Source organism: Pelodiscus sinensis, chromosome 2 (genome assembly GCF_049634645.1).
Source record: "Pelodiscus sinensis isolate JC-2024 chromosome 2, ASM4963464v1, whole genome shotgun sequence".
Lineage (NCBI taxonomy): Eukaryota > Metazoa > Chordata > Testudines > Trionychidae > Pelodiscus > Pelodiscus sinensis.
Genome location: NC_134712.1, coordinates 184,669,944 through 184,696,439, shown reverse-complemented (window position 1 = coordinate 184,696,439; position 26,496 = coordinate 184,669,944). Strand labels below are relative to the sequence as shown.

The 26,496-nt window shown below is 41.0% G+C and overlaps 1 protein-coding gene across 2 annotated transcripts in view; it reads left to right on the top strand.

Annotated features, from left to right (window-relative positions):
• The window catches only part of TGFBR2 (transforming growth factor beta receptor 2), a 72,123-nt gene that overhangs the window by 21,399 nt on the left and 24,228 nt on the right, over positions 1-26,496 (top strand). For both annotated transcript variants that reach the window (XM_075921978.1, XM_075921979.1), the window contains 2 exons: positions 7,131-7,302; positions 10,929-11,119. In XM_075921978.1, coding sequence (XP_075778093.1) covers positions 7,131-7,302; positions 10,929-11,119 — 363 coding nt within the window. The remainder of the gene's footprint in view (positions 1-7,130; positions 7,303-10,928; positions 11,120-26,496) is intronic.

The window sequence follows — 26,496 nt, the reverse complement described above, 5'->3', positions numbered from 1 at the left end:
TTTGTTCACTCCCACATTTCAAAATCTTACAGGCTAAGGAGCACTTCTCATGGTGAACAAACTCCAAATAATTTTCAAAAGACATTTTTAATCCAATTGGTATTTCAGAGCCTGGTGCTGAATGAACCATCTTCTTGAAGTTTGGTGTCAAATGTGACAAATGTGTAGCAGACCTAAATAGAGAAGAATGTAAACTGGCTCCTAATGAGCATGAGTACAATTAAAATATTTACTATTTTAAAATTATAAATGTTTAAATAGTTTTCTTTTTTTGTTAATAAACTATGTTATAGTGATTGACAGAGCATTGGACTCCTCTGGCCTAGATCTCAGTGAGTCACATTTTGACTTAGTGCTCATTCTAGCATCAAGCATTGGTGCAGTGTTGGCTGCGCTCATGATTTTATCAGAAGTCTTTTAATATTTGGTAAAAACAACAAGGAGGCCAGTGGCACTTTATAAACTAATACATTTATTAGGGTATTAGAGCATAAAGCTTTCATGAGCTCCAACTCACTTCCTCGTAACTCACAAAAACTTATGCTTTAATAACCTAATAAATTTGTTAGTCTTTAAAGTGCCAGCAAACTCCTTGTTGTTTTTGCTGAAACAAACTAACACGGCTCCCTCTCTGAAACCTGCCAATATTGGGTGTTTTTCTTAAAGCCCTGGCTCCTGGAGTCCTGTGATTGCACGTGAATCTGTTTTCATTTATTAAAAACACTTAATGTTTCTAACTCAAGTAGCTTTAAGTTTTTCTCCACAATCCCAAGTGCACCTTAAAGGGTCAGAAACCAGTTAGCAAATAAAAAGGACCCAGCGTTCTTCTTAAAATTGCTCATGATGTTTTCACTGTTCATCACAAATGTTGGAATCCTCTTTCTCCCATCCTGGGATTCTTGGGGCTTGGAAGGTCTTCCAAGAAAGGAAGGAGCATTACCTCCATGATCCTTTCACTTGCATAATGTGGATGCCCAAGCAATCAACCCAAATGGAACTCTGCTCTGGTGAAGGAGAGGGCAGAGAGATGAGGGTAGAGCAGGGCAGATGGTCTCTGCAGCACTGTCTCTGGCAAAGCCTGAAGATTTCCATACCCACATCATGGCATGAGGCAATAGACCTTGGATCTGCTCTCCAGCTGCTGGCATGTAGCTGAAAAGGGCCCAGACACTGACAGCATTAGCTACACTGGAACTGTGCTGCCAAGGAGCGGAGCATGTATCTTTCACTACATAATATCTCATGTGCGTGGCCCCGCCCCATGGCGCTCGGCAGCCCCAAAAGGTTCGGGACCACTGCTGTAAGGAGAACAATGCATTCCTCTAGAGCAGATCCCTACCAATGTTTCATCATACAGCCAGTGTATAAACTTGTCAGAGACAGGCCATGAGCTACCTAGCATGGACTCAGATCTGAACTTTTCAGGAGTTTTGGATATTTTTATAGATAGGTCTGTTAACAGGAGAAGGGGAGGGGCGCTAGAGATCAAGTTCACACCTGAATACAGATTTTGGTTCATGGCTCCATGCACAGTTTAAAAGCTACCGGTTTTTATTTCATCACATGAATAAATGCTTGAGTGGGGGAAGTCAAACGTATCTAACTTCAAATAAAACACTCATCTGAGCTATCAGATTAGCTAACGCAGAGCTAAGGTATGAAAAAGACATAGACACCTGCTAGAACAGCATAACAATATCAAGAAAATATAGCCCATCTTTAAGGGTGAACATGTCAAACAAGACTCTTTGAATGGGGGGAAAAGTCTGTTCCTTACCTGCCCCATTTAGTCCCATTGCAGCTGTATGAGGGTATGTCTAGACGGCAGGCTTCTTTCGAAAGAAGCTTTTTCGGAAGAGATCTTTTGTCCACACTGCCAAAGTGCATTGAAAAAGTGATCTGCTTTTTCAAAAGATAGCATCCACACTGAATGGATGCTCTCTCACATTTAAGCTGTGATAACTATGGACGGAGTGGCCACCAGGGCACCTGTGCTTTTTCCTGGAGGCCTCTTCTTTCAAAAAAAACCTCCCTCTTCTGCATCCACAAGCCGCTTTTTCGAAAGAGAGCACCCAGGCAGTCTGGATGCTCTCTTTCGAAAAAGCACAGTTTGCGTTACATAGTGTCATTTTTCAAAAGAGCACTTTTGAAAAAAGGCGTTCTTCCTCATAAAATGAGGTATTCCGTGGTCGAAAAAACTGCCACATTCTTTCAATTTACTTTTGAAAGACTGCGGCAGCAGTCTGGATGCAGGTAAAAATTTTTTGAAAAAAGGCTACTTTAAAAAAAAAAAAAAAAATCCCTGTAGTCAAGACACACCCTCTGAGTGAAATGGTATAGGGAATAGTGATCAAGACACTGGTCTCCTAGGTTCTGTGGCTGACCTTCTCAAGAAAAATTCTAAATGAATTAAGGCTGAATGTCCTAAAACCCTTTAATTTTTGCTCCTAAATTGAACCCGGTTTAAAATTAAGCTGACATTAACCATCCAGAATCTTTCTTTTGTCTCTTCACTAATGATTGAATCCTAACCTATGACTTATAGCCCTTTCTATGTTGTGTACTTGTGTTGTGTACTTCCCAAGCTAAATTTTCTTTTTAATCATGTGGCTTGGAATGAAGGTTCCCTGTTTGGGATGAATTCAGAGACAACTGTCATCAGTTTGTTACAATGGGAGGGTCTTGGCAGAAGTTGGTAAAACCCAGGGCCAATGCTGAATATGGTCTTGTTTGTCAGCAAACACAGTTTATTTGAAACAGCTTATTTATGGGCATGTCTTCACTTGAGTTCTAACTACACTTTGAATTAGGGCATGTCTTCACTACCGGCTGGATTGATCCAGTGAGCGGGGAGAGTGAATTTATTATGTTTAGTACAGATATGATAAATCGACTGCTGAGCACTCTTCCATCAACTTCAGTGCTCCACTTAAATGGGACGTGTAAGTGGAGTTGGCGGGAGAGCATCAGCTGTTGACTTACCACTGTGACGATACCGCGATGACCAGCCTTAAGGACATCGAGTTTGGTTACACAACTTCAGCTATGTGAAGAACATAACTTAGGTGATGGCCTGAGATAGTGCAGGCAGGCCTTAGTCTCATTCGAGCAGTCACGCTACAGAACAACACTGAGTGCTGGAGTAGTAGCCCTGGGCAGCACTGCATTCCTAACTCCAGCATCGACAGCACTCAGAATTTTAACTTATTCTCTCTAATGCGCATGGGTGGTCGGTGACGGTAGGGCTAGGCGAGGCAGGCCCCCAGACTCACCTACAGCCCCACCCCTTCTGCTGTGACACCCCCCCCATGGAGGGGGGGGGTGAGCGCGCACACACAACCCACCCTCCCCAACCCTGGAGCACCAGGGAGGGAGGATGGTGTGCGGCCCGAGCCTCCTTGGCTCTGGAGCACAGGGAGGGCAGGCACTCCAGGGCAGCAACACTCCACCTCTGTATGCCTACAAGAGGCTTTCTGAAGGCGGAGTGTGGGTGGGGCCATGACTGGCGATTTGGAAAGGCTGTGCCTTCCCCTGCTTAGGATACCGGACACCCATGCTAGTGGGCCAGCTGGCTCAAGTTGAATGCACCACTTAACACTGAAGTTATACCTCAAACCAAGAGCACAAGGAAAACAAGCCCTAGAATGTGAGTCTGTAGTTGGAACAGTTTTACATTCTCTGAGTGGAAGGGATGGCCTTGCAATGAAGGTTTAGACTTGAGAGAGATCCGATTACTGTTTCTGTCACAGACTTCATGTCTGCTTAGGGCCAGATTTTTAAAGGAATGTAGGTACTAATTCCCATTGCAATGCCTTTAAAAATCTGGGCCTAAGCTCCCTGTGCCTCAATTCCCTGTCTGTAAAATGGAGATAGTGATACCGCCTTTCTCCCACCCTTTCAGTCTTGCCTATTTAGATATGTGTTTAGAATCATAGTATCTTGGAGTAGCAGCTATATGTATATGCAGTAAAAGGGGGCACTGATCTTGCTTGGGCCTCTAGGAGCTGTTCTAATCTAACTAATAAATAGTGGCAATCAAGTACCTTACGGCTGTGTCTACACTGGGCCACTTATTCCGGAAAATCAGCCGCTTTTCCGGAATAAGCTGAGAGCTGTCTATACTGGCCCTTGAATTTCCAGAAAAGCAACGATGCTCTATTGTACAAAATCAGCCGCTATTCCGGAAAAACTATTCTGCTCCTGCTCGGGCATAAGTCCTTATTCTGGAACACTGTTCCAGAAAAGGGCCAGTGTAGACAGCCCAGTAGTCTTTCCGGAAAAAAGCCCCGATCACGAATATGGCGATCGGGGCTCTTTTCTGGAAAAGCGCGTCTACATTGGCCACAGATGCTTTTTCGGAAAAAGGGCTTTTCCGGAAAAGCAGCCTGCCAATGTAGATACTCCTTTTCCGGAAAAACGGAATAGTATTCCATTTTAAGCATTTCCGGAAATTCATGCCAGTGTAGACACAGCCTACATGTTTAAGTGTGAGGCACTGTGGCATACAGATGAGTGAAAACTTTGTAATGGCTGATTTGTAATAGATTTGATGTATTATACTACATTGGATGAAGTGCTTTTGAAAATTGTTCCTTTGTGTTTGTACAGCACCCAGCTCGATGGGGCTTTGATTGTGATTGTAGGCTTTAGGAGTTTTTGCAACACAACTGAATTATGACGATTAATAAGATGAATGTTTACCTATGGCCTAAACTCCAGCCAGTTTGTAATATATTGCCAGCATGCTTCCCCTCGTGAAAACTCCCAGTGAGCTCAAGCTATCCTTCCACTGTACATAGGGCTTTCTCCTGAACCATTAGAAATCAGTGGGGTTTGCCATTGGTCTTAATGGCAGTAGGATCAGAGCTATAGGGTGAAATCCAGAGCACATGTAGGAAGGAGGAAGCATTGCTTGATAAAGGAAGGAAGAGTGAGGGACCACTCTCTCTGACCCTCTTATAATGGTTCAGAGATTCACTGAACATTTTAGCACCAGTGGTTTTTTCCTGTCAATCAGCCATGTATATGTAATTCTTATAGAAAAGTGTTTCTAAACATGGTAAATATTTTCAAATGCTAGGGGAAACTATTGGTTACATTGCTTATGCTGGAGAGAGGGTCATTTTTACAAATCTCAGTCACATATTGTATATTGACTCACACCTTTTGGACATATAGCACTAAATGAGTATAGTTTTAATCTACAGGTGGATACAACAAAGACATTCTAATCAGTAAAATCTGTTATCTCTTTCAATTGGCCCTACGCAGGCATTCTTTTGTGGGTAAATTATATTGAAACTATTATAGTCAGTCTTCTCTGATAAGCATATTTACTTAAAATATATGCTACTTTCATAGGCATTTTCTATTCCTTGTAGTCAGGCTAGGATCTCAAAATAGTAATTGAACTAAAAATAAGCTTCCTGAAAGTCATACTTGGGGCCTCAATGGGCTGAATTGTTTCATCCTTCTGTACTCCTACCCATCCCAGTATAGACTGTGGAAAGAAGCAGCCTATGCATCAGTTGGAATTTAGAGTTCTACAGAGTGTGTCTTCACTGCAGGGTTAGCTCAAGTTGGCTACAGTCAAGTTAATTGCTCTCAAATGAAGCCTTGCTTGAGCAAAAGCAGCTGTATGTAAAACCACTCAAATAGCACAGAGTAGTGATTGGATTAGCAGCACAAAGTGGATGGATTCTTCCTGTATTACTAGCAAGAGTCTAGTTAAAGGGTTTTCCCTTCACTTCTCCCCCTGGTTCTTGTCACACAGGCAGAAGGCAGACAACCACAAGTCTGAAGTGCAGGCAATACAATGTCTGTTGGAGTTAATTTCCAGCAAGCATGCCCATAACTCTAATGCCACAGAGCCTTGTTTCCCATTGTCCCTTTCTCCTAACTATTTGGCAAGCATAACTGTACCTGAAATGCATGCCTTCAACCCAACTCCTTACAATTTATACTTGTGTACCATTTTGGGGGATTATGAGCCTGGAGTCTTCATTCCACCTCTTTTGTATCCCTTGGGAAGGGGTAGTGAGTGAGGTTGTTCTACAGTCAGGGACAGGCATTTCTTTGGCCTTTTAGTGTCACCACAAAACTTCCCTTACCCTTCCCAACCGGTTGCTTAACCTTGCTGCAAGGTAGGAATTGAGGCAGTCTGCAAGTGTGCACTCATATGTTGTACTCCCACCATGCCCAGTAACGTTCTCTGTTCTTATCTGTTCCCATTATACAGGAGGCCACCGACTTGCGACTGCCTGAGTTCCGACCCCCCTCATTTACAACAATTTTTGTAAGTGCGGAAGGGGCCAGAAACCCCCAGCTTATGTCCTCAGCCCACATTTGCAATGGCACACAGCACCTATCATAAATGCGGGGTCGAGTTACGATGCGGCCGATTTGCGACGCTTCCCCCAGAAAAAATTGCATCAGAAGTTGGGGGCTTCCTGTACTAGCAACCCCATCTGCTTAAGCAGAAGCAACATACACAGACATCATCTTTGTCCTTTGTTTATACACATTAGCAGGGAACCTTTTGTTCATATGCATTGGTTAAGAATACAAGGATATGAAGAATTAAACAGGCAAACAAAATGTAAAATATATATATATCAGGAAAAAATACCAAGCATCAGCAGTACTTGAGTTGAAAGCACCACTTCCCTCGATCTAGACTAGAGATTTTTGTGTAGACAAGCATCGGGTTAGGGACAACACTCGAATTATACCTCAAGTTAACAGTGTGATGAATCAAGTCCATCCAGTGTTGGTGATACAGTGGTGTCTCCCAATTACACTTCTTTCCCAGTATGCCATGCTTATGCCATCCCCAGTTGCCAACCTGCTCAAGGACAAAGTTGAAACACATTGATTACTGGCTCAGCCTTGGGAGCCTTTGAAATAAGGGTAGATGCAACTTTCTTCTTTTTTGTAAAAGCAACTCAAACTGGGCTCAGTCCTACTTGGCACAGAACATCTACACTTCCACTGAAGTCAACAGGACATGAGAACATGAGCAGCCTCGGACCTACAGGAGACAACTGATGATAAAATTGTCCATTGTGATTAACTGTAATGTAATCTGAGATGCTGATGTCATTACAATGTTTTATTTCTCTCTTCTGCAGCTGACAGCCTCCTGCCTGTGGAAAAAATGCAGAAAAATGAGTACAAAATCCGTCTACTGTGTAAATTCTGTGATGTTAAGCAGACAACTTGCACGCACCAAGGTCACTGCAATAGCAACTGCAGCATCACTTCCATCTGTGAGAATGATGATGAAATCTGTGTAGCAGTGTGGTAAGTTCAATTTTTATGGGCTAGGAGACGGGCCACTTAGAACTTGCTCTTGCTGTCAAGACAGTCAGAGTTCTTTTCTGGAACATTCACCCTAACTGCTACCATGGTGACAGACTCTGACACTCTGTGCTCAGCACATTGAGAGTTGCTTGAGGTTAACAAAAATTCTGATATGAAATGTCTTGAGGGTGTGTGTGTTTTTTTTTTTTTTTTTACCACAGTTCTGTTCCAACTTCTGCTGTTGCTGAGAGTCATGTTTTTCCTCAGCCCATTAAACTGCATCCACTCACAGCACACTGAAAGTAGAAACCGATTAGAGACTCTTAAAGAGCAACAGCTCATGATTGTATTATCTGATGGGAATGGAGGAAAGCAACATTTTAAGTCAAACTGTTCAACAGCAAACTGACCCTATCGTTTAGATCAGGGGTCTCCAAACTTTTCTGCCCGAGGGCCGCATTAACTATCAAACAGCAGTTCGGGGGCCGACTACACACTTGAGGTCCAAATAAAAAACAATCAAAACATGGATGTTGTTTTTAATTATTTATTTAATATTATTTTATTCAGTTATTATTTAATAACACATTGATTTATCAGCCCTGTAGATCCACTGTTTGAAATTGGGGGTGGTGCTTGTCCTAGTCCTGCAGGAGGGGCTCCAGAACGGGGAAACTGCTGAGAACTCATTTCCACCTGCGCAATGTGATGAAAATTGTAAGCAACATAATCCTGGCAATATGTTCAGCCTAAGACGCTCACACTTGAAGAGATGTGATCGCTCTCCTATCATGCAGGGAATGAGGTGACAATTTGTAACATAGCCCCATGGAACAAGGGGCATGCATTTTAATGGGAAAAGCTGGTTTGAAAGCAGACACGTTATCACTTGGTAAAGGAAGTTGGAAAGCAGTGCCCAACGCTCCCACAGACTGATACCCGGCAGGGCGGTGCTGCTCTGGGTTGTGGATGAGAGAGACCAGATGTGGAAGGGAGAGGGATGTTTCAAGGGAGAGGGATGTTTCTTCAGGGCGCACTGCAGGGACCAGGGCAGCGTGCTAGGCACGGCACAGCGTCACCCAGAGGCTGTGCCACAGCAACCAGACCGCCTCCTGCAATGGGCACCAGCTCCTCAGGTACCTCCCCCCCCCCCCCCCCCCCCGCGCGCGTGAAGTACCCACTTCAGCCACCTCTCGCGCCAAGAGCCCCATAAACCAGCTACTAGCCCCTTCGCTGATTGGGTGGCATAAAGGAGACTACGTCATAGCCCTGTACCAATCCAAGGTCAAGCTGGGCCACGAGCCAATCGAACGCAGATTTAGGCTCGTGCGCTCAACCAATCGAGAGCCCAGCCCACTAGTGACCTCATGAGAGAGCTAGCCAATAGGATAAGAACGCACTGGCCAATAGGGAGCAATTGTCCACGCCAAGTTCCAACCCCTCTCGCTGCGAGGGACACGCAGAGCCCGGATGTTCACAAGCAATAAAGCGCAACGGCCACCAACAAGCCAAAAAGGTCTCCACGGGCCGGATGAGAGGGCCTCGCGGGCCGCATCAGGCCCGCGGGCCGTAGTTTGGAGACCCCTGGTTTAGATTATGTGCCTATCACAGGAGCTTTATGTATAATGTATGGGTAGAAGTGCTTTACCTTTATTATAGTGTATAGAAAAAGGAATACTTTTTTCCCCCTATCTCCTGTTTAAATATAGTGACTCTTAAGGCATGTCTACACTAGGAAGTTACTTTGAAATAACTCCTGAAATAACTATTTTGAAATAGTGTGTCCACACTACAGGTAATCCTCAAAATTAGTCCAAGGCAAGCTCCCTTAATGTGGACACACTACCTTGACACAGAGCCCCAGAAAGCAATGTGGAGTAATTACTTTGAATGACTCTAGGGCGGAGTAGTTATTTCGAAATAGCAGCATTGGAGTGTCCATACTAGCGCTATTTTGAAATAACTATTTTGAAATAAGAGTTATTTCTTGTGCAAAGCAGGAGTTATTTCAAAATAACCAGCCTCTTATTTCAAATAATGGGTTTGGTTTTGTGGATGCTCTGCTTGTTACTTTGAAATAAGGGGAATTATTTCAAAATAACTTCTCCAGTGTAGACCAGGGCTTAGAGATTATTTAACTATGTCTGAAACAAAAGAAACCATGGGCATGTAAAATGCAATGACTTACGATGCTTTCCTAGAGTGTTTGATGAATCTAAGCTTTTTGTTCATGTTTAGAATTAAATGTTTCTTGCTCTTCTAGTCATGAAGCCAGCGTTGGCAATGAAAATCAAAATATTCCTGTCTTTTTAATGCACAAACAGCAGCACAGGAAACTTGCAACTATTCTTTGTCACTCAATGTAATGCTGAAACCTAATTAGGAACATATAGCTGAAAACATGATTAATCATCAGAAATATCCAATAGGGCTCACAGTTTGTTGCATTCATTCACTTGAAAAAAATGTCCTCCATAAAAGAACATGGACACATCAAAAGTAGAAATAATGCCGTTTTTTTCTTTGTGTGTCTGAGGAGTACAATAAATGTCCTGTGTGCAATAAAGAGGGTGCAGTGCATGCAGTCTGAAATTCTCTGGATTAAAAACGAGTAGACCTGTGACATCTTAGAGACTTTTTTATATATAGATATATAAATGTGGTATCATGAGCTTTCCTGTGCAAAACCCACTTCTTCAGATGAGCTTGCGTAGAGGAAAAAAGAGCTCTGAATTGTTAATGCAACAGTATCTAGAAATAGCAAAGGCAATTAGTCAATAATAATATATTTGAGGTTGTCTTTTTAGTCTCATCTCTTGTACCATTAAATGTTAGAGGTGAACCAACCACATCAAAAGTATGGGCTAAATTTTCAGCTAGTGTAAATTGGTGTCACTTCTTTGGAAGTTAGTGGAGCTATACTGGCTTGTAACAGCCCTGTGTTTTTAAAATACAGACTCACGTATTTGGTCATTGTTGAAACTGTCTTAGGGGGGAAAACACCTTGAAATTCCACAGATTTTTTCAAATATTTTTTTAATTAACATTTTCCACAGATTTTTTTGCTATCAGATTTTTGCTGATAACCACAGGAACAAATGTTGTTTAGGTGGATTTTTTAAAGATCTATTTTCATCATGAAACTCTGCAATGAGGATTCAGTGCTTTAACACATTTTATTTGATGACTGTGTAAGTTCAAGAAACAGGAAGTAAGCGAAAACAAGATACAGCACTGAAACAGTTCAGATGAAAAGATGACTTAACTTTGCCTCTCATTGGAACCAAGTGTGTTCTGAGTTTCAAATCGTTCAATTTAACTTTAATTTGAATTGTTGGGGTGTTATTTTTCAAAACCACTGAGCCGTGGCCTAACTGTGCTCCCATTTAAATCCACTGGTTATATATCAATAGCTGCTGCACTGCACAAATCCTCTATGTAGAGAAGCACACACAAAGTAAAATTCATCCCTGTGCAGTGAGACTACAGTAAGACATGTGCGCTGTATAAGTCTAACTTAAGCTTTCACAACAGAGTGCATTTTATCCAGAAAGAGTCCTAACTGTTCTCTTGATAGGATTGTCTCATTTTGGCTTTGGTTTTTTAGTTCTCCTTTTCATTTTTAGGAGACAGAATGATTCAAACACAACTTTAGAAACAATATGTCACAATCCTGCTCTGCCACTCTCTGGACACAAATTGGAGGACTCTGAATCAAAAACCTGTGTGATGAAAGAGAAGAAAGCAGCAGGGGGACTGATGTTCATGTGCTCCTGCAAAGAGGACGAATGCAATGATGATATTATTTTTTCAGAAGGTCAGTTTAATTTCTCATCTCCCATTCCTCCTGCTGCCAGGCAATATGGGTTATTTTCTAGGACTCTCCTGTGATCTAGAACCTCCTCTTAGGGCAGATCTTGCCTCAGACACTGAGAAGGACCAGTACAGTTCCATAAGTTTCATTACACTGAATTGGCGGATCTCCTATGGTTGCAGCCAAGGCCTGAACCAGAATGCTTTCAGTTTCCACCCTACAGCATCCAATGGGAAAAGTTACATTGTGACATACCCATAACGTCATTCATTAATTATGTGGTTGGTTTTTTTTACTAAAAGTCACTCTCCATTAAGTCTGAATTCCATTTCATGCATAGAAAAAAATCAAATAATCCCTAACCAATATTTTCAGCTAGTTGTACCTTTTTCTCTATTTGTGTAATGTCCAAAGCACTTGTTACTTTTCTCTCGTTTATTTGCCATCCGAAGTTGTTCCAAGTTGGAATGTGTGTGTGAATTTTTTATACTTAGTATTTAAAATCCCAATTTTCAGTTGTAAGCCATGCCACACAGTGAGAAACCTGGAATGAGATCCTTGGGTCTGAATGAGCTCTACTTAGTTGTGGAGGCAGAGTTGGAGTCAGGTTAATTTGGCTCTATGCCATCTGTTTCCTAAGCAAGGTTTGAGGGGAGGTCTCACAAGAAATCACTTGTGCATGTATGCCTTGCCCGAGGGGCAACTCCTAGAAGTATGAGCAATTACAGTTCTTGCATTCAGAGATAATGGGGGTTTATCCCTACGTACCACCCCCAAAGGAGAATATTTCCAAAGGGCAAAGAAGTTCAGTTGCATCAAACTATATGCAGTGCAGATCAGCCACACCACAGGGTCCAGGCTCCACCATCTTAAAGATATAAGATTGATTACAAAATTGGAAAACCTTTCTCATGCTGAACCCTGTCCAATATATCAACACCTTTTGTAAATTGTGGACTTGAACTGAGTATAGTATTCTAATAGTGGCTGTACCACAGTTAAATATGGATGCAATATCATCTTTCTGCTCCTACTCATTGTTCCCCTGGTTATGCATATTTTGCTTTAGCTGAATTCAAGTAGGAAAAGACTTAAACTGAAACAAAACAAAGCACTTTTAAACTAAAGTAAGTATGTCCACACAGGGTTTTGAACTAGTTGAACCAAACCACAGAATCATAGAATACTAGAATTGGAAGGGACCTTGAGAGATCATCAATTCCAGATCCATGCCCTCGCGGCAGGACCAAGCACCGTCTAGATCATCCCTGATAGATGTCTGTCTAACCTGCTCTTAAATATCTCCAATGATGGAGATTCCACAACCCCCACAGCAATTTATTCCAATGTTTAGCCACCCTGACAGTTAGGACAAGAAGCAATGGTTTTAAACTGCAGCAAGGCAGGTTTAGATTGGACATTAGGGAAAAATTTCCTATCCTCGGAAGCCACGGAAAATAATTTTCACCCCTTCTCCGTGTGACACCCTTTTTTAGATGCCTGAAAACTGGTATCATGTCACCTCAGTCTTTTTTCCAAACTAAATAATCCCAATTTCTTCAGCCTTGCCTCATAGTTCATGTTTTCTAGACCTTTAATAATTTTTGTTGCTCTTCTCTGGACCTTCTCCAGTTTCTCCACCAATTGAAATAAATCAGTTTAATTGGTACAAAATTGAGTGTAGACAAGGACTTATACTGCCTGGCATCAAAGAATTGGACCCTACTCTTTATGATGGATGTCAGCAGTTGGTGCTACAGATACTATAACCAGTTCCTAAAAACATACATGCACAGCCCTATTCAATTTCTCCCATAGCAAATGATCAGACCCCATATTTGTCACTTACTGTTGACCTTTTATACACAATCTGGAGTCTTATAGATTCATATGAGGCTTGCTGTGGGCATACATTTTTCCATGGGAATACTTCATGCTGCACATGTACATGTGTTGCTCAAATATATACATTTAAAAAGTACGTATACAGGCAGTCCCCGGGTTACGTACAAGATAGGGACTGTAGGTTTGTTCTTAAGTTGAATTTGTATGTAAGTCGGAACTGGTACATATTGTAGGGGAAACTCTAGCCAAACATTTCTCCAGAGCTCAGTTTTATTCTCCCACACCTCACTTCCCTCAGTCCTTTATTCTCAAGCTGAGGTGTCTGCTGAGAAAAGTTGCTCCGCGTCTCCCTGGTCTGCTGCGGTGGGGGGGGGGGGGGAGAGGCAGCGGCGGTGGTGCTAGCTTTGCGTCTCCCTGGTCTGCTGGGAGGAAGCAGCTAGTGCGGGGTTGTGTCACCCCGTTTGTAAGTAGGGATCTGATGTAAGTTGGATCCATGTAACCTTGGGACTGCCTGTTCTGAAGTATCCCAAAATAGATATCCTGTGTGTTCACAGCAAGCCCATTATTTCAGGCTCATTATTCTGATGTCCCTGTAAACCTCATTTTATGAGGAGTAAGGGATGTTTTGGAATAGTGTTTTATTTCTAAATTTGGTGCTGTGTAGACAGCGCCAAATGATGAAGTAAGCTATTTCGAAACAGCATAAAAATAAGATATGCAATTTGCGTAGCTCAAATTGAGTATCTTATTTCAAGTTACAGTGCAGTGTAGACGCACCCTTAAAGACTAACAAATTTATTAGGGCATTACATTTTGTGAGATACAACTCACATCTTCAGAAGCTTAAAGAGAAAAAAGGAAGAGATACAGAGATGGGAGTGTGAAATCAGTGCTCATTAAATCAGAATGGCTGTGACTCATCTCCAATAGTGATGAGAAGTGAGAGTACCTGAAGGGGGAAATTACCTATAGTAATGAGAGCCATTCCATGTTTCTATTTAAACCTCTTCTGATGGTGTCTAATTGCATGTGAACTCCAGCTCAGTACTTTCTCATTGTAAACTGTTTTTGAAGTAATACAGTAACTGAATATCATAATATAATAACTGAAGTAAATGGTACCACTCCTTTGAACAGAGAATGCAGAATCACATCCCAACACTAATTGGTGTCTTGAATTTATTTAGCTTAGAAGTGAATGTGTTCCTGGTGAAAAAGTAATAACTGTCTTACCATCTATCAGTTGTCTAGGGTTTCAATACACTGCTAACCACACGCCTATGGATTTTGGCTAACTTGTTATACATTTAAAAACTATTTCTCCTGGGGTTATATAATTGAATGCAATTTGGGTATCAAACATATCTTCTCTGTTAATGGTTATAATGATAACCATTCCATAAATCCAACATTAAATGCCTTATTCTCACTACACTACAGCCCTTTCAATTGCCAGATGGTGTAAAAGGGTCTTAGTGCAAATGAGAATCTGGCCCCATTACTTTAATTTCTTTCCCTCTTAGAAGTAAAGTAGATTCAGAACTTTCCCTGTGGGCAGGGTCCCATTGTAAATATATTGCTGTGAAAGCTATATGCAGTGATTGCCCTTATTCTGTGAGGAGATTAGTTGAAAAATATAATAATACAACAGTTAAGTAGGTAACATTTCCACAAACATAAACAACTATAAGGAGAGGAAAAAATTAGGCTTTGTCATTCCTTTTCTATTCTTGTGGGTCAGTGTTTTGTGTAAATGAAAACAGCCCAACTTGATTGCTTGCCTGGTTAGCCATGGAAGGAAGACAAATGGTTTTTACAGCATCAGACATGTGGTTTCCTGTCTGTGTTTAACTTTGAGTAGAACATCACAGCCAGCTGGTCCACAGCTCCGCCAGGCAACTAGATGATAACCTATAATAATTTTGCCTTTGGAATGACTGTCATCCAGCTCCATTCTGTACATTGCTCAGTTCTTCTAAATTCTTTTTAAATTCTTTTTTCTTATACAGTGGAGTGTGTATTTTGCTATTCCCTTGCATCTCTCTATTTTGGTGAGAGAATGAGAAACAGGGTCACTTTTTCTATGGCCTGATCCAAAGCTGATTGAATTGACCTCAGTGGACTTTGCCTCAGTCTCACAGAGCACTCTCTTCATCTGTTAACAGCAGTATAATTTAAATAATAAAATTATAATCTTACAATTGATAATCAGTTTCTGTGCTGTGTTGCCTCCTGCTTTAAGTGATCAGCTCCCAACCTCCTCTTCCTTTGTGGTACATATGCAAGGTTCATATGCAAGATTTTAAAAGGAAACCAGATTTAATTCCTTTGCTATGAAAAATCTCAGGTAGAAGACACAAAACTGTGGATGTAGCAATAGGTTTTAATTTCCCTAAAGAGGTTAGTTACTAAGCTGCAACGAATCATAGCTAAGCAACTCTGTCTTAAGACAGTTTATGGAACTGTTGTCCTTTATCAGTTTCTTATGGGGAATGGCTAGCCTCTCAGCCTCTGAATAATGCTCCATATTGAGACACGAAAATAAAAAAATGGGTAGCAGTAGGTATTATGACTCACTCAGTCATGGTTTTGCCAATATTTGAAATGAGTAAAACCAAATCAAATGCCTGTTCCTTTCACAGATTTTAATTTTAAATTGCCAAGTTGTAGAATCACAGAAAGCAGATATGTATCTAACTACATTGATGTAATTCTGCTGCTTTGGGTGCGTTTGGCCATTACTCGTTCTGATCATTGCCATTTCAATTAATTTTTGAGGAATTAATCTGAAGTATAACATTTTTATGTGCATGATTATATAAAACAATATCCCATAGCTTAGGGCAGAAAAAAGATCAAAGGAACAAGTTAACTGCTGTGCAACAGTTCCATTTATTCTGCTTGGTATTTTTTTTTTTGGGGGGGGAGGCCAAACAAAATTGTGGCTGACTGGCAAACAACCCACGCTGACTGGAATTTTGAACCAGGGGGTTTGTGGTGGAAAATTGCTCCTAAAAGCAAAACTCATTGCCAGGCAGTTTTAATTATTATTTATTTAAATATCTAATTTCAGTGTTATGAGGCACAATTATAAGAGCAAAAACAGTGGAAAAAAACTCACCCCAAAAGAGTTGGCAAAGAAAATGTTCAGTGGTATTGTCATGGAAGAGAATGGGAGTTTTTTGATTGAATTCAATGGGAGGAAAGTCGCATGCCAGGGTTTTACCCTGGCAAGATCTAGCTTCGTATATTCATTCCACAATTAATTCATGAAAATGTCTCTGCTTTCCCTCCCACAATTTCATTCATTCTGAAGCAATGAAATTACTGCTAACAATTTGGACAAATTCAGGTTTCTTTTATTATTTTGCCAGTTTCATTTCTCCATTTTCCCTACTCCTCCTTTACTGTGCCGTGCTCCAGCAGTTTACTAGTGGGACCATTTTACCTCACTGCAGAAGAAGATATGCCAGAGCCCTAAGATAGAATGGCTGGCTGAAGTTCAGTCTTAAAAGATCCTTGACCCTTACCTTTCGCACAGATTCCTCATTAGTTACCCAGAGTGGAGCATAATCTGCATTGTGCACTAGTCCCTCCAGCCTCACGCCTACCTTCTCCTCCCTGTGCAGGTGCTGCAGAGGGTTGCTGGTTTCTCTCCCTTCTAAAGGATGTGGGACATTGGGATGCAGTCCATAGGGAGGACCATCTCCACTGTCCTGGCTAGCAGCCTCATTAGTTTGGATGCCTTTGGATTTGAACTAGAGTAAAAAGGCAGAGGTTTGGTAACCGTTCACTAATTTGTATCATATCAACAGCTCAGTTTCATCTGCATTGGTACATGTTGGTACCAATGACATAGGGAAGGGTAGGAGAGATGTCCTGGAGGCTAAATTTAGGCTGCTAGGAAAGAGACTGAAATCCAGGACCTCTATGGTGGCATTCTCGGAAATGCTTCCAGTTCCACGCGCAGGGCCAGGTAGGCAGGCAGAGCTTCAGAGTCTCAATGCGTGGATGAGACGATGGTGTAGAGAAGAGGGGTTGAGATTTATTAGGAACTGGGGACACTTCTGGGAGAGGGGGAGCCTATACAGGAAGGATGGGCTCCACCTAAACCAGGGTGGAACCAGACTGCTGGCACTAAACATTAAAAAGCCCGTAGAACAGTTTTTAAACTAAGAGATGGGGGAAAGCCGATTGGTGCGGAGATGCACGTAAATCGGAGGGAGACTTCTCTTAGAGGAGAATCCATTGATACAGATTCTCTAATGCTGTAGTCAGAAAGAGAGGAGGGGAGAGGACAAACCATGGGCCAGAGCAGACAAACAACCGCATTCTAAGGAATCCAATGCATCAGGGAAGGGCAGACAAATAAGCAGTGGCAAATTTTTAAAGTGCTTCTGCACAAATGCTAGGAGTCTGACGAATAAGATGGATGAACTGGAGTACCTCATATTAAATGAGGAGATTGACATAATAGGCATCACTGAAACCTGGTGGAATGAGGAAAATCTGTGGGACACAATCATACCGGGATATAAAATATATAGAAAGGATAGAGCAGGCCAGGTGGGTGCCGGAGTGGCACTGTATGTGAAAGATAATGTAGAATCAAATGAAATAAAAATATTAAATGAATCAACACGTTCCATAGAATCACTATGGATAGTAATTCCATGCTCCAATAATAAGAAATTAGCAGTAGGGATATATTACCGACCACCTGACCAGGACAGCGATACTGACATTGAAATGCTGAGGGAGATTAGAGAGGTTACCAAAATAGAGAACTCTATAATAATGGGGGATTTTAATTACCCCCATATTGACTGGATACATGTCACCTCAGGAAGAGAAGCAGAGATAAAATTTCTCAATGGCTTAAATGACTGCTTCTTGGAGCAGCTGGTGCAGGAACCCACAAGGGGAGAGGCAATTCTCGATTTAGTCCTGAGTGGAGTGCAGGATCAGGTCCAGGAAATAACCGTTACAGGACCGTTTGGGAATAGTGACCATAATATAATAACATTCAACATTCCTGTGGTGGGAAGAACACCTCAGCAGTCCAGCACCCTGGCATTTAATTTCAAAAAGGGGAATTACACAAAAATGAGGAGGTTAGTTAAACAGAAATTAAAAGGCACAGTGACTAGAGCCAAATCCCTGAAAGCTGCATGGAAACTTTTTAAAGACACCATAATAGAGGCCCAACTTAAATGTATACCCCAAATTAAAAAACATAGCAAGAGACCTAAAACAGTGTCACCGTGGCTTAACCGCCATGTAGAAGAAGCAATGAGGGGCAAAAAGGTATCTTTTAAGAATTGGAAGTCCAATCCTAGTGAGATAAATAGAAAGGAACATAAACGCTGTCAAATCAAGTGTAAAAATGTAATAAGAAAAGCAAAAAAAGATTTTGAGGAACAGCTAGCCAAAAACTCAAAAAGAAATAACAAAATGTTTAAGTACATTAGAAGCAGGAAGCCTGCTAAAAAACCTGTGGGTCCCCTAGATGATCGAGCTATAAAAGGAGCAATCAAGGACGATAAAGCCATTGCGGAGAAACTAAATGATTTCTTTGCTTCAGTCTTTACGGCTGAGGACGTTGGGGAGATTCCCGAATCTGCACCGTCCTTTGTGGGTGATGAATCTGAGGAACTGTCCTGGATTGAAGTGTCATTAGAGGAGGTTTTGGAACAAATAGAAAAACTTAATGTTAACAAATCTCCAGGACCGGATGGCATTCATCCAAGGGTTCTAAAAGAACTCAAATGGGAAATTGCTGAGCTATTATCTGTGGTTTGTAACCTATCCTTTAAATCGGCTTCCGTACCTAATGACTGGAAGGTAGCCAACGTGACACCAATATTTAAAAAGGGCTCTAGAGGCGATCCTGGCAATTACAGACCGGTAAGTCTAACTTCAGTACCGGGCAAATTGGTCGAAACAATAGTAAAGAATAAAATTGTGAAGCATGTAGAAGAACATAATTTGTTGGACAAAAGGCAACATGGTTTCTGTAAAGGGAAATCCTGTCTTACCAATCTGTTAGAGTTCTTTGAAGGGGTTAACAAGCATGCGGATAAGGGGGATCCAGTAGATATAGTATACTTGTATTTTCAGAAAGCCTTTGACAAGGTCCCTCACCAAAGGCTCTTGTGTAAATTACATGGCCATGGGATAAGAGGAAGGTCCTTTCTTGGATTGCGAACTGGTTAAAAGACAGGAAACAAAGGGTAGGAATAAATGGTAAATTTTCAGATTTGAGAGGGGTAACCAGTGGTGTACCCCAAGGGTCAGTCCTGGGACCAATCCTTTTCAACTTATTCATAAATGATCTGGAGAAAGGGGTAAGCAGTGAGGTAGTAAAGTTTGCGGATGATACCAAACTGTTTAGGATAGTCAAGATAGAAGCAGACTGTGAGGGACTCCAAGAAGATCTCACCAAACTCAGTGATTGGGCATCAAAATGGCAAATGAAATTTAATGTGGATAAGTGTAAAGTAATGCACATTGGGAAAAATAACCCCAACTATATGTACAGTATGATGGGGGCTAATTTGGCTACGATAAATCAGGAAAGGGATCTTGGAGTTATCGTGGACAGTTCTCTGAAAACTTCCACGCAGTGTGCAGCAGTGGTCAAAAAGGCAAATAGGTTGCTAGGAATTATTAGGAAAGGGATAGAAAATAAGACCCAGAATATCTTACCGCCCCTGTATAAAACTATAGTACGCCCACATCTTGAATACTGTGTACAGATGTGGTCTCCTCACCTCAAAAAAGATATTTTGGCCTTGGAAAGGGTTCAGAAAAGGGCAACTAAAATGATTAGGGGTTTGGAGCGGGTCCCATATGAGGAGAAGTTAAAGCAACTGGGACTTTTCAGTTTAGAAAAGAGGAGACTGAGGGGGGATATGATAGAGGTATATAAAATCATGAGTGGTGTGGAGAGGGCCGATAAAGAAAAGTTATTTATGAGTTCCCTAAATAGAAGAACTAGAGGACACCAAATGAAATTAATGGGTAGCAGGTTTAAAACGAATAAAAGAAAGTTCTTCTTCACACAGCGTGTAGTCAACCTGTGGAACTCCTTGCCAGAGGAGGCTGTGAAGGCTAGGACTATAATAGAGTTTAAAGAGAAGCTAGATAATTTCATGGAGGTTAGGTCCATAAAAGGCTATTAGCCAGGGGATAAAATGGTGTCCTTGGCCTCTGTTTTTCAGAGGCTGGAGAGAGATGGCAGGAGACAAATCGCTTGATCGTTGTCTTTGGTCCACCCTCTCTGGGGCACCTGGTGCTGGCCACTGTCAGTAGACAGGATACTGGGCTAGAAGGACCTTTGGTCTGACCCAGTACGGCTGTTCTTATGTTATGTTCTTATGCATATTTAATTTAGGTTTTACAGTTGGATCATTTCTCAGTCTAAAAACATCACCTTCCATGTCTGAACATTTGTGAGGTTCACCATCTCACAGAGTTCAGGTTTCAGTGGGAGTACTGAATATTGTACCTTGACCATGAACAGCCAGAATTTTTTCCATTGTATGCCAAAAGATTAGATCATTATTTGGGGCATTCCACACGTGTGTCATCATAACATGGAAGAAGTCGTTAGTGCTCGCCATAGAAGTACTTAGCTTTTGTTCATTTTCGACTGACTCATCAGAACTGATGCTTTGAAATAGAGTTTGAAACTTCAGTATCAGAGCTGAGTGAACTATTTGCAAAGAACAATTTTTTTAGATTAATGTAACTTTCTTTTTTCTTTTGCAACTTAGATACACATTTATAATTTCCTCAGAATTGTTCATTGATCATAGATGTTTGTATCATTTGGGCAAATTACAACCTATGGGTTATTGGTGTATTAAGTGCTGTGATTACTCATTGTGTACAATTGATCACCTAGGTGACGGAATGTTTGTTTGCTGATTGGGTAATCTAAACCATATCAACAGAAAGCTGTTCTGTCTTGTGCAGAGAGCACATGAAAGGACTGAAAATGTTCTAACGTTTTCTGTCTGGTATCTCTGTCTGATCTCTAAAGTGCTGCCTTCTTCCCTTCGCAAGTCTCCCCAGTGATTATATCTGGCTTTGTAAGCAGACCCCAGATTTAGAATTAGCCAGTTCCACCAGCATATTTTTTGTGTACCAAGTGATCACACAAGTATGCATATGCAATACATGAATATCTACATTTGAAGAAATAGTAGCCACTCCACAAACATTTAAACAATTGATTATGTACAAAGAACCAAATGGACATAATTATAGTTGCATTGAACTTCCCCTCCCAAAAGGAACTTTGTGAATCTATTTTCCCATTCAGTTAGCTCACTCAGAAAGTAACTGTGTTCAAGCTCTATCAAAAAAAGAGGTCAACTACAGTGCATAACGTTGCATAGAACCTCTCACCACCCATGGATTGGCATTGTTCTCAATGTTTTCTCTGAGGCACTTATAGCAACAGTGATCTAACCAAGGCCTGCAGCTGTATGTAATCAAAGAAAAGGCTCCATAATCCTGAATGTCTGAATCACTTAGAGGGGTAGGAAGGAAACTGGAATGGAAAGAAGCAACAGAAGTAAAGAGGAGTTCTATTTTATTAAAACCATTATTTACTCTCTAGAAGAAGAACCAGACAGAGCTCTGTTATTGACTTCTGTAAAATCAGAATAGGAAGGTATGACGGGTGCATCTTTGTTACAATATGCATCACTTAAAAGCTGAATAGTGTAAAAACGTGGCCAACCTTTTATCAGGTTGTCATGGAAGAGATTTTAATAATTACAGACAGAAACAAACTGTAACCCTGGTAATACCAATATTTTGATAAAGTTTGGCAGGGTAAAACTAGGACTTAGAATAAAAAACATGTTTTTTGTGTGGCATCTGCTAGAACATATTGAAGCAACAGATTGATGTGTTCAATAAAATCACCAGCAAACAGCAGCAGACACTGCGAAACTGAAGCATTCATAACAAATCCAGGACAAACTATGTAAGTGGGAGAGTATTATTTTTCATAACAGTGTAAGAAACTCTATTGTGAACATTGATGCCAGAGGGAGATGCGTGTGCACATAATGAGAGCAAGAGTTGGAAATGGAAGGGATAAACGGGCAGCAAGATTAGGGTAAGATTTTTCTAAAAGATTGTTTGCTATATTAGAGTACATAAGAATGACACTTTACTGCAAGAGCGTAAGAATGGCCATACTGGGCCAGACCAACAGTCCATCTAGTCCAGTATCCTGTCTGCTGAGAGTGACTAATACCAGATGCCCCAGAGGGAGGGAACACAAAAGGTAATCCTCACGTGATCCCTTTCCTGTCACCCATTTCCAGACAGAGGCTAGGGCCACCATTCCTACCCATTCTAGCTAATAGCCATTGATGGACCTAATCTCCATGAATTTAGCTCTTTTTTTGAACCCTGTTAAAATCCTAGCCTTCACCACATCCTCTAGCAAGGAGTTCCAGAGGTTGGCTGTGTGCTGAATGAAGAAAAACTTCCTTTTGTTTGTTTTAAACCTGCTGCCTATTAATTGCATTTGGTGACCCCTAGTACTTATATTGTGGGAATTAGTAAATAACTTTTCTTTATTCACTTTTTACACACCAATCATGATTTTATAGATCTCTATCATATCCCCCCCTTAGTCTCCTCTTTTCTAAGCTGAAAAGTCCAAGTCTTTTTAATGTTTCCTCAGATAGGACCCGTTCCAAATCCTTGATCATTTTTGTTACCCTTTTCTGAACCTTTTCCAATGCCAATATATCTTTTTTGAGCTGAGACCACATCTGTACGCAGTATTCAAGATGTGGGAGTAGCATGGTTTTATATAGAGACAATACGATATTTTCTGTCTTATTTTCTATTCCTTTTTTTAATGTGTGGCATAAAGGAATACGAAAACCAACATACATACAATTTGTTCTTATCTGTTGAATTTCTTAAGCCTTGTAACCACCAAATAGAATACTTTGAACTCATTTTAAAAATGGAAATTCTGCTTACAATAGATAATAAGTCAGTACCCAGAGGATAATGGAACAAACAATTAAGCAGTCAATTTGCAAATTCCTAGAAGAGATTATGGTGATAAGTAACAGTGAATTTGGATGTATCAAGAACAAATCATGTCAAACTAACCTAATAGTTTTTGCTGAGTGGGTAACAAGCCTTGTGGATGGATTAGGGGGGAGCAGTAGGTGTGATCTATCTTTAAGTAGTAAGACTTTCAATACTGTTTGAATGACCTTCTCCTAAACAAACTGGGGAAATATAGGCTAGCTAGAGGGAACTACTATGGAGTGGGTGCATGAATGCCTAGAAAACTGTTCTGAGGGAGTAGTTATCCATGGTTCACAGGCAAACAGGAAGAACCTATCGAGTTGAGTCCCATAGGAATCACGTCTGGGGCTATTAAATATCTTTATCAAAGATTTAGATAATGGCATAGAGATAAAGTTTATGGAAAATAAGCTGGAAGGAGTTGCAAATGCTTTGGAGTATAGGATTAAAATTCAAAATTATCTAGACAAATGGTCTGAAGTAAATAGGATGAAATTCACTAAGGACAAATGCAGAGTACTCCATTAAGGAAGGAACAATCAGTTGTGCACACAAAAAATGGGAAATGACTGTCTAAGGAGTACTGCAGAAGGGGATCTGGGGGACCTGGCAGATCACAAGCAAAATAGGAGTCAGCAGTGTAACACTGTTGCAAAAAAAACCTAAGTAAAAATCATTCTGGGATGTATTAACAGGAGTGTTGTTAGGAAGACAGGAGAAGTAATTTTCCCACTGTACCTCCATGCTGATTAGGCTGATGTCCATTTCTGGGCTGCACATTTCAGGAAAGATGTGGACAAATTAAAAAAGGTCCAGAGAGGAGTAACAAAAATGATTAAAGGTCTAGAAAACATGACCTATGAAGGAAGATTGAAAACACTGGGTTTGCTTAATCTGGAGAAGAGAAGATAGAGAGGTGCTATAATGGTTTTCTAGTACAGAAAAGGTTGTTACAAGGGGAAGGGAGGAAAATGTATTCTCCTTAACATCTGGGTTCAAGAAGCCATGGGCTTAAATTGTAGCAAGGACAGTTTAGGCTAGACATTAGGAAATAACATCCTAACTGTCAGAGTGGTTAAGCACTAGAATAAATTACCTAGGGAGGTTGTAGAATCTTTTTCATGAGCGATTAAGAGCTGGTTAGACAAACACCTGTCAGAGGTGGCCTACTGTAGATGATACTTAGTCATGCCATGAGTACAGGGAACAGAATTAGATGACGACTTGAGGTCCCTTCCAGTTCTACATTTCTATGATTCTATAATATATTGGTTATATAATGAAATTTTGGACAGAAATTATTTAAGATGGCAACAACTAAAAGGTTAAGACAGAGAGTTCCCTCACACTTAGACAAGCCTAATAAAGGCCCAGATTCAAAGGTGCAATGCTTGGCAGGTTGTGGGGTAAATTGTAAAGATGAATTTAAGTAATCATTTTGTCCCTCCTTCCAATTCTGGGGACTGTCTGATTGCTAGTTAGCCAGGCTAATTTATGCTGGCTGCCAGAGCCCCCTAAAGGATCATTTCAATATCTATGATTATCAAGCATAGGATTGCCCTAATAACTTCTCCTTTCCCTAGAGCAGGGCTACTCAAATTTGGAAGCCCCGGGAGCCACAATGATACTCTCAGCACATACCAAGGGCCGCAGCTTATGTGTGGTTGCATATACATGCAAATATATATGCAAATAGTTTCTTTTACACTGACCGGCATGAATACAAAAATTAAGGCAAGACTACATAACACGCAGGCCTCATTTAAGTTAGTTCTGCTGATATAAAAAAATTCAATATTTACCCGATTTTCACCCATATGACAGCACTTTTAATGAGCAATGACAGTCCAGGAATTTAACTCACATCAATAGAAGACTGTTATATTGACTTTATATTTTATATATTGACTAAATATAATACATTTTCTTTTTTGTTTTGGCTCCCACCCACAGGTTGCAAAGAAATGGGCCGCGTGCCACATGTTGAGTAGCCCTGCCCTAGACTATAGGATATGCTGTATCTCACCCGTAGATTATAACGGCTTTTACAGAAGTAGCAGTGAATAATAATTTTCTCAGTTGTAGAAATTACTGTGTGAAATCCTATGGCCTGTGTCATAGTGGAGGTCAGGCTCCTTCTGGCCTTAAATATGTGAATAGATGCCGCCTATCAACAGATGGCCAGGAACATCAGAGTGGGAGAATATGATAGGAGCCACTGCAATAGCTTCAGACCACCTAAAGGTGTAGATGGAGTCCTAAAGGGACCTGTTTAAAAGGATTAATGCTACTTTGTGTTGCTGGAGCAGTGCAAGACAGCTGCAGGAGGACCAAGGACCATATTTTGTAAATGGCCTCTTTTTGGAAGACATGCCTTTTGAGATCCCTTTGATAGTAGGGCAAGTTCCATTTTCCACTAGTAGCCAGTGGGCCTTAGATTGATCGTTCTTGAGGTGTGACAGTCCAAAGTATTCCCTTTTCCCCTGGCATGGATTGGCACCATCATCAGAAAATAGGTGATGAATCAGCTTAATAAATATCAGGACTAGCTATCAGCATTGAGCCAGTGCTGTCCCCATTACCTGTGTCTCTCTCCTCTTGTGTACATAAAACAGAGATCCTAAGGTCACAGTATTACTTTGTGCCTCCGTAGTTAAGTGCTGATGCTGCACTGTAAAAACCATAAAATTTGCCCCATCAGACAAATTGGAGTTTTTGAAGATTCTTGACTCTTAAGACAGGCTGCTGCTGTTTCTCCATTTTCTCTGGCACCAGAATGTTTGCAACAACCTGAAGGTAAAGGCAGTGGTAAGAGCTGTGATGATGGCTTATGCTTAGCTTAAACCACACACAGGAAGCTTCCTTTTAAACCAGCATTTTTGACTGTTTGATGCTTGAGAAATACGGATCACATCGAAGCATAGGGCTAGGGGAAATTATTCAGCTGGGGGAAATTGAGAGCACGTTTGTGAAATCTGAATGGCTATTTTATCTAACCGTCCTTGCACTCTTCCGCAAATGTGTGTGACTGGGTTATGTTAAACTAATGTTCATAGGGTGGAGAGGGACTTTCATTTGTGGGATTATGTAAGGGTTTTGAGATTCACACAATTGTTTATAAGCAAATGGACTTTTCAAATACCTGCATGCATGTTGGAAATAATAGGTAGCCACCATATATGTATGTACCCATAAAAACACTGAAAACAGAGTCCTGCAAATCTGCGGATATCTGCTTTCTATCTACATCCATGGATGTGGATATCCACAGTTCATTTTTGTGGATATAGACGCGGATATTTTTTTTTATTTCCTAGAACTCTGCAAATTTGCAGAGATCTGCTTTATATCCATAGGTATAGATATGTAGATCATTAGTGCAGACACCAATACCAATTCTGTAGCCACACAGGACTCTACAAATAGGGCTTTCCAGAACCCCCAGATGGAGGAGAGCC